General features: G+C 45.4%; 1 protein-coding gene across 1 annotated transcript in view; it reads right to left on the bottom strand.

The window, feature by feature from the left end:
- Positions 1-5,221, bottom strand: part of LOC135115757 (chitin deacetylase 1-like) — a 12,569-nt gene extending 7,348 nt beyond the window's left edge. Inside the window, exons 1-2 of the mRNA XM_064032733.1 lie at positions 5,062-5,221; positions 450-574 (exon numbers count right to left, since the gene is read on the bottom strand). Of these exons, the coding sequence (XP_063888803.1) occupies positions 450-574; positions 5,062-5,107 (171 nt within the window). The 5' untranslated portion in view covers positions 5,108-5,221. The remainder of the gene's footprint in view (positions 1-449; positions 575-5,061) is intronic.
- Between the last annotated feature and the right edge of the window lie 3,929 nt (positions 5,222-9,150).

The raw sequence follows: 9,150 nt of genomic DNA, 5'->3' as shown, positions 1-9,150 counted from the left end.
AGAGAGAGAGAGAGAGAGAGAGAGAGAGAGAGAGAGAGAGAGAGGGAGAAGATGAGGGGTGGTTTGGGGAAGAGAGAGGGAGTGAGAGAAGGCGAGGCAGACGGGTGGTGCAAGTGACCTTTAAACGTTGAGGCAAGAGAGAGAGAGAGAGAGAGAGAGAGAGAGAGGAGAGAGAGAGAGAGAGAGAGAGAGAGAGAGGAGAGAGAGAGAGAGAGGAGAGAGAGAGAGAGAGGAGGAGAGAGAGAGAGAGAGAGAGAGAGAGAGAGAGGAATACACGAAGGAGCGGGATGCAAAGATGAGAGGAAGAGAAAGAGGTAGAGAGACAGAGATAGGCCAACACACAGACACACACACACACACACACACACACACACACATACCTACATCCCCATACAGCCTACATCCTCCACTTTACCCAAACTATAAGACCATACAAGAGGAACACTCACGGCTTCTGTACACTGAATCACGTTCCTGCAGTCACTCGTCCCCAGCCGGAACCATTCTCCTGGGCCCTTCTCGGAGCAGAGCAGTTTGGTCAACTCATCCTGCGCTTGTTCGTCCTGGGCAGCAACTGTAGGAGGGGAGAGAGGAAGGGGGAACATTAACTTAGGTTTAGATAGGGATGGAGAATGAATGGCTTAGGAGGAAGGCAGGGAAGAGGACAGTTATGAAGGTACAACAGTGAGAGAATCAGAAAGACTTGTTTGGTTGGGTTAAGTGGAGGAAGAGTAAGGAAGAAAGGGAGGAAGGGGGAATATTTGCATAGGTTTAGATGGGAGGGACAAGAAAAGGCTTAATATCAAAAGAACAGGAAAGAAAAACGGGGAAGAAAAACAAGAGAGAGAGAGAGAGAGAGAGAGAGAGAGAGAGAGAGAGAGAGAGAGAGAGAGAGAGAGAGAGAGAGAGAGAGAGAGAGAGAGTGGGAAAGGTTTGTTTAAATCTATTAAAGAAAGAGGGAGAAAGGAATAGGGAGCATTACCTGAGTATTACAAGGGAGAGAGAACAAACAACTTAGGATTAGTACGATTGGAAAGAGGAATGTGGAAAAAGGAGTAGAGATATTAATGCTACAGAAATAAGAGGATGGGAAGGAAGATTCGTTTAGATTAAGGAAAGAGAGAGAGAAGGATGATTAAGAAAGTGAGGAGTGAGAAGATAATATATTAAGCCGAAAAAAAAGGAGGAGGAGATACAGAGGAAAGAAACGAGTGAGGGAGGGAGGAAGGGAGGGAGGAATTGGAAACGAGGAAGAGAGGAAGGTTAAGGCAAGAAGAAACAGCAAGCAAAAGAACAGAGACATGAGAGAAGCGCATCAAGAAGTGTGAGATAATGGGAGTGAAGGGCGTGGCGTGGCGGGAGAACAGGAAGGGAAGGGAAGGGAAGGGAAGGGAAGGACACGAGTAATAACATGAAATAGAACCTCGGTAGACTCAACACCCGAACGTGAGTCAAGAAAATGTTGTAAGTGCGCCCTGTCGTAACGCAGCGTCCCCTTTTGTTATTAAATGTGACGGTGACGGTAGAAGACCAACAGGGAATACTACTATGTCTAATATTGATACTTCTCCTTTCGTTGCTGTGACGGTGACGATGCGAGACAAGTGATGAATACAAATAAGCATCTAATTCTTATCTATCTCCCTCGTTGCAGTACCCTGGCCCAGTCATAACACCTGGGAGACTAGAGGCCCCCACGTGTACCTCCACCCCGCTAGTGAAAGTCCCGTACGGCGCAGACTCGCATGCTAATCGTCACCGCGAAGCTAAGGACGCAGGGACTGAAGGTAAGGACGCACCAAGGGCATGAAGGAAGTGGGGAGGAGATGAAGTAAGTGGAGGGAAAAAAAACAAAACAAAAAAACAAAACAAGCAGGACAGTTACAAAAGGGGATCCGGAGGCAGAAGAAGTCATAAGGTTCCAATCGGTTTAGTGGAGGGATGAAATTGAATCAAAAGGGTAATGGTGACTTTTACATAACCTGAATAACCTGAACGGGAGGGAGTCGAGGTGAGAGAGAGAGAGAGAGAGAGAGAGAGAGAGAGAGAGAGAGAGAGAGAGAGGGAGAGGGAGAGAGGGAGAGGGAGAGAGGGAGGGCGTGTTTCTTCAGCCTCTGTGATCACCGGCACCGCTGGCTGACCTTCGAGGAGTAACTGTGTGTTCCTCGGGGCATGACTGTTTCTTGTGTAATGTGTGTGTGTGTGTGTGTGTGTGTGTGTGTGTGTGTGTGTGTGTGTGTGTGTGTAAGTGTACGTTAAGTGTTTCCTTGGCTTATAAGTGAGGAAAGGGAAGTGGTGGAGGCGGGGGAGGGGAGGGAGGGTGGCTGGTGGGCGGCGTGAGGCGAGCACCAGGCGCCGCCAGGTGTGTGGAGCGGTGCATCTGTTCGAGAAAGCCAAACAGGGAACGAGCGAGTGACGGCTTTAGGTTTTCCCTCCACGCTTTTCTCTCCAACTCCTCCACCACCCGCCCGCCGCTCTTCCCTCTCACTCGCTGGGTTGTTTTTCATCTAATGCTTCTTCCTTTCCCTTCTTTACCTCTCTCTCTACTTTCCCTACTGTTCCTTTCTCTCTCTCTCTCTCTCTCTCTCTCTCTCTCTCTCTCTCTCTCTCTCTCTCATATCTTCCTGTGTTTTTCATCTAATACCTCTTCCTTTCCTTTCTTTATCTCTGTATACTTTCCCTACTGTTCCTCTCTCTCATCTCTTCGTCTGTTTTCATATAATCCTTCTCTGTCTCTCTCTCTATATTTTTTTTTACTTTTTTTTTCGTATTATTCCCTTTAATATTATCAGTAATGAACACAGATAAAAGTCGGTTGAAAATTTTCAGTATTCAAAAGACAAGCAGTGTTGAAAGTTTAGTTTGTGTTTACTAGCATTGTGTACTAGTAGAATTTAGGTCATCGGCACTAGGTAGTACAAGAAGTAGTGTCTAATGTGAGGAAGTTTTTTTCCCCCTGATCCTACTGCTACCACTATCACCACCGCCACCACCACAACCATCACCACCGCCACCACCACAACCATCACCACCACAACCACCATTACTTGACACTCTATAAAAAAAAAAAAAAAAAAGGTAGATACAGCCTGACTTGCCCTTCTTCTTCTTCCTCCTCCTCCTCCATTACGTCACCTGCAGCATTAAAAACTATCACCACCACCACCACCACCACCACCACCACCAAACCACATCATAAAATCAAACTCTGCATTCAAATGGACATGTACGCACTTCCCTTTACCTCCCTGCCTGCTTGCCTCTCTGTCTGCCCGCCTGCCTGCCTTCGAGCGCCACCCTCACCACCTCACCACACTCCTGGACCCTCCCCTGCCTCCAAACCGCACCTGCCTGTATCTTCCCCCCTGCCTCTCCCTGCCTCTCTCTGCCTCCTTTCTAGACTCTTCCACAACCAGCCACTCCCACCCTCTCTTCCTCCGCCACAGCCCCTCGACAAAAACTTCTGAAGGAACATCCAAGGGCCCCACGCCCTGCCCTGTGGGAGGACTTGATTAGCTCCTGAAGGTGGAGGGAGGGACTAGAGAAGTCTTTGTTCAGAGAGAGAGAGAGAGAGAGAGAGAGAGAGAGAGAGAGAGAGAGAGAGAGAGAGAGAGAGAGAGAGAGAGAGAGAGTAGGAGAAGGGGGCTGGAGGGAGTGGAGAGGGAGTACGTGGAGGGAGTCAGGGGGCGGGAGGAAAGCAGGTCAGGAGAGGGAGGTAAAAGTGAGAGTGAGAGGAGTTCTGAGTCGACTGGAAACGAAGGGAGGGAGAAAGGGAGATGGTGGAGGAGGAGGAGGAGGAGGAGGAGGAGGAGGAGGACTGGCTCTAACAGGGTTTTGAGGGGTAGCCTGTGTGTATGTAAGAGTGTATGTAACCTCCTTTCTCTAACTTCTACAACTGTTCCCTCTCTCTATGTTACTTTATGTCGCGTCTCCCCTGCCAAGTACGAAGCACAAGAGTAAATCGTTCATGATGAGTATTGCATTTTACACGCATTACGTAACTTTGCCAATGGACGCTTTCTTTAAATTCTGGCCAGAGAGAGACAGCCGCCAGACCACAGCCTCTCAGAACGACTCACGTAGGTAGAGTTAAGCATTACAAGCGAGGAACACACTCTTAGAATTCACTGGCGAAAGAAATCTGTATCTTAACTATTAGAAAAAAATATAAATGAGTTCAACGTTCTCAGATTAACTTCAGGTTTCTGCCGCCACCGTAAATTGTGGTTTTCAGTATATATATATATTTTTTTTTTTACAAAGGAAAGTCTTCCATCCGTGAAGTGGTACATTGTCTGAAGGGAGAAATTTACACGGGTTTTTTTTTTTTTTTCCCGGCCCAGTAATCGCCATTTTCCCCTTAACACAGCTTCGCCTCTCCTTCGCAAGAATTGCCTTCCTTTGTCAGGAGAGGAAGAGGAGGAGGAGAAGGAGGAGGGGAAGGGGAAGGGAAGGAGGTTAAGTTGCTCAAGTGTGTGACGTGCACAGCGACGAATTTCTTCAGCCTTGATCACAGAAAATGTTCTCCAACGTAATAAAAGTAACTGGTGATATTTGCCGATCAGGGAGGACAAAGGAAAGACAGCAGGCGTGGATGAGCAACTATATAGATACCAGACGTGACTCACTCAGGATTTATACAAAGGATTTTCTCAAACGTGCGGCACGGAACCCGCGACTTCGTGCAAAATATGTTATAACTTTAAGGCAACAACACAACGCACGGGCAGAGAAGAGACAAGACGTCCAGCCCGGGGAGACTCGGACGCTTGTAAGATAGTGATCTCAGCTCGTCCACTCGCGGGCCAGGCCGCGGGGACGGGCCTCTACAGGAATACTCTGGGCTACTCCGCCCAGCGTGCCCAGGGTGAGGCTGAGAGGCTGAGGGGGAGCGCAGAGCCTCGGGTGAGAGACAATAGATAAAAGCTCACTCTGCCTCGCACGGCGAAGACACCAGCAGGGCACAGGCGGGCGACACACGGGGCAAGCACAGCATCACTCTGCACTTGACTAACTCGATTTGCACTTATGATTATTTCACTTACGACGTCAGTAACTTACCAATGCCCAGGAGGCCAAGGACCACCGCCACGCGTAACCTGGCCATGTTGTTTCCCAGTCTGACCGCGCACTGAGCTGAGTTGCCGTTGCGCGCCACTTATATACCCGCGGTGACGCCACCACTCTCACGCCGGACCCGCGTCAGGACAACCCGCTCCTGCGTTAGGACAGTGCCAGCCCCAAACCATGGACATGTAACCCCCGGGGAACCGTACGTTGCTCAAAGAACAGGACACTCACAGGATAATTTGATAAGTTTTGGTTCTCTGGAACGTATGGGTGGAAATAATGACGATCGTAAATAAAAGAACAACGATCCAGCGTCTAACTAAGTCAAGGATACGTTTGCGTGACACAACACAAGCGGAAGACTCACCCACGAATGTTCCTCTTTGCATTAGACGCATGTGACTTCCCCAATTAGGTCTGAGATGCACGTCATGACAGTTATAATGATAATAATAATAATAATAATAATAATAATAATAATAATAATAATAATAATAATATTAATAATAATAATAATAATAATAATAATAATAATAATAATAATAATAATAACAATAATAATAATAATAATAATAATAATAATAATAATAACAGTAATAATAATAATGATAATAATAATAATAATAATAATACTCCTACGTGAGGCCAGAAAAGCTCTACGTGATGACGTGACATTTCCATAATGTCATGGTAGTCTGCATTGTGCGCCCCGGAAAATTCAGCGTAGAATCAAAATGATGTGCATGAATGGTGGTGGAAGACTGGGTGGTGAAAATGTTTGTGTGGCAGAGGTGGCGTGGCGGTGGTGGTGCATCGCCAGACACATGATGCGCGAAGAAGCCTCCACTCAAGGACAAATCAACAAGTGCTTGAACCCAGGATAAGACTCTTGGCGATGGGAGGACGTCCAGGAAACGCCAGAATAATGTTCTCTAATGTCAAAGGAACTTCCTTAAATAGAAACTGTTCTCCTTCGCTCTTTGTCTTTCCGGATGTTTTGAGAAACTGAAATCAGGCATTTTATTGGCTTTGAGAGACGTGAGCCTGACATTTGTGCTGGTGGCGGAGTGCTGAGCTGCCCCAATGAACTTCTTTGGAAACTGTCTCCTCTGTTCACGACACACGCAATGGATCTGCCCAAGTGCACTGCATGGCTCACTTAAAAAAAAAAAAAAAAAAACCGGAAGACTCCAAGAACAAAGACTTTCACGGGGCACTGAATATTTCTCACGTGAGGAGCTGAGGCGTCTACAAGTGGGCAGGACTTCTGCCTTCCTACTGCGGTGTCCTTTCTTGCGGTGTGTTACCCCATCTCAGTGCTCCATGACCAGCCTTCATCCCTCACGACCCTGAGTCCTGCTCCGTGAGATCCCCGGCCTTCTTTCGCCAGCTGGTGCCCAGAGAAGTCGACGTCTTGATAGGACGAGTCTGCAGCGATATTCCCGAAATAGATCTGTCAGTGAGCGGACGAGGCGGCGGCCTGTGGGGAGAGCATCCACTCCCACCAGCTGAGGAGCGAGTGCAGGCGAGGGATGAAGATACAGAAATCACAAAGGGACTGATACTTGTATATTTGCCATTTGCATCACTGTGTCTAATTGCCATCGCAGATAAAAAAAAAGAATGAACAAGAATCCTTCATAGCCTGGAAGTGAATGTGAAGTGGAGTCCATCTTCGAAGATCCTTTTTTTTTCCCTTAATGTCAGAAGAGCAGGGGAATGTCCGCAGCAGGTAGCGGATCACGCCCTCCGATCTCAGTGCCGATTTGTAAGGAAAGAAAAGGCTGTTCTTTCACATTTCCCCGCACCGACAGGGATACACGGAGGACAGTGAAGGGAGGCGTGTGACTTTTGTGGCAAGACCTGATATATTTTCTTTTTCCACGGATCTGTGTGTATGTGTGTGCGTGTGTGTAATGATTCTAGTAATAATTAGCAAGGATTCTGCATCACCAGTGGTAAAAACATCCATGATAACCTGATCAGTAATCTTTGTGGCCTTGAAAATTATTCTTATGGGAGCCTTCAGGCCAGCATGGTTCCTGTAGTGATTGATCCTCGGTCTCTGATCGATACTTGGCAATTATGACTCTTCAGTGCGACTTTTTAGTGACAAGAGTGGCGATGGCAAAAGTGACATGAAGATTGCTTTTCGTATTGCTGATGAAGGTTGTAATGGAGAGAGAAGGCTGAGTCCTTGTGTATCCTTATGAACGTAAGGAGCGGAAAAAAAAAAAAACTAGCTCTACACGTGGCCGTCCCAGTATAAAACACACACACAAAAAAAATATATACCAACATCCACCGATCATCCCTACCCAATTCTCTTACATAATCAATCGAACCTTCTTATTGACTTGGCAATACCGATTGATTACCGAGTGTGTTTCTGTTAGGTACGTAGATCCTTATTTTCCACACCACAGGAAGACCTGGAGACAAACTTGCAAGTTTCGTTTTATACCTTCTCCAATTAATGTGTTTTTTCATTGGTGCTCAGGAGAGGAAGACGGAAAGCTTGGTAGGAATGAAAGGATGTGAGATGCACCTTCTTAATTGTAGGTGTGTCGTAAGAAAAAAAAAAAAAGCGAAGGTACTTGGCTGAGGTGCTGGCGTAGTCAAGTTACTGCCTGTGGTGAGACTGTGGTGCCTTCTTCTCAAGCTTGATGAAATGACGTGGTACAGATTCATGATACAATCTCAACAGACACCTCCAGCAGTACAAACCTTTTAGTGCCTGTACTAGTATCTTCCTCAGTAAAATAATCAGTGAATCATCAAATCATTTTAACGGACACTACTGGCAGCAAAAATTTTAGAGCTTGTAATAGTATTTTCACCAGTCAGATCATCGCAGTGAATTCAAGTAACAAGTACATGGCATTAGCAGTCACAGGGTTCAGGTACTTATAACCCTGAGTACCTGGAGAATGCGCAGGGTCAGTGTGATAACAGGTGTGGGTGTTGCCAGTTTATGGGATCTGAGAGAATAGAAAACGAAGGACTAGGAAGTAAACAAAAGAGATACGACTTATACTGACTGCTATCTCCATACACACACACACACACACACACACACACACACACACACACACACACACGTTCCAGAAAACCAAAAGGACTTCTAATTATCGTGCCAATGTTCTATTCTTTGTGCTACGTTTGGTTCCCTTGGGGGGCTAAATTGAACTAAGCTGTGTATTGTGAGTTACTGGAGTTTTGCTGTGGTTGGTAGTGTGATGTTGAGGTTGCTTTTGTGTAGCTGTGGATCCAATTAAATGAAAACAGTCGTCGTTATTATTATTATTATTATTATTATTATTATTATTATTATTATTATTATTATTATTATTATTATTATTATTATCGTCATCATCATCATGTTCATATTATTTTTGGTAGCAATAGTTGTGGTAGTAGTGGTAGTAGTAGTAGTAGTAGTAGTAGTAGTAGTAGTAGTAGTAGTAGTAGTAGTAGTAGTAGTAAAAGTAGTAGTAGTGGTAGTAGTAATAATAATAATAATAATAATAATAATAATAATAATAATAATAATAATAATAATAATGATAATAATAGTAATAATAATAGTAATAATAATAATAATGATAATAATAAAACATGTACCATAAAATCTTAAATCGTAGAAAAAAAGATGTGCACGCCATTCACCTTACAGTCAACTTAACCTCCACGATCTTTTGAGAGGCACGAGTGAAGCGGGTGTCTGTCTATCTATCTATCTGTCTGTCTGTCTGTCTGTCTGTCTGTCTGGGTGGCTGGCTGGCTGTTTGTCTGTCTGGCTGTGAAAGATTCTCTAGATGACCTACATGGATGAAAAAAGAACTCGATAGGAGCCTTGGCCTCTGCTGGGCGCTAGCTGGTGTCCTTGCTACAATGATTTCTTCCTCGCTCATCACTTTTTTGCATCACAACTCTACGCGCAAAAAATCCTCCATACATTGCAAAGGCATTTTTCGACATTAGTTACCGTCTCAAGTGACTGTTGCACGCGGTATTAGTTTTTTTAGCCCTTTCACCGTGATATGCAATAATGAACAGTACCATAGGTGATGCATGAAA

The sequence above is a fragment of the Scylla paramamosain genome, chromosome 3 (assembly GCF_035594125.1).
Source record: "Scylla paramamosain isolate STU-SP2022 chromosome 3, ASM3559412v1, whole genome shotgun sequence".
NCBI lineage: Eukaryota > Metazoa > Arthropoda > Malacostraca > Decapoda > Portunidae > Scylla > Scylla paramamosain.
This window is presented reverse-complemented; position numbering and strand designations above follow the sequence as displayed.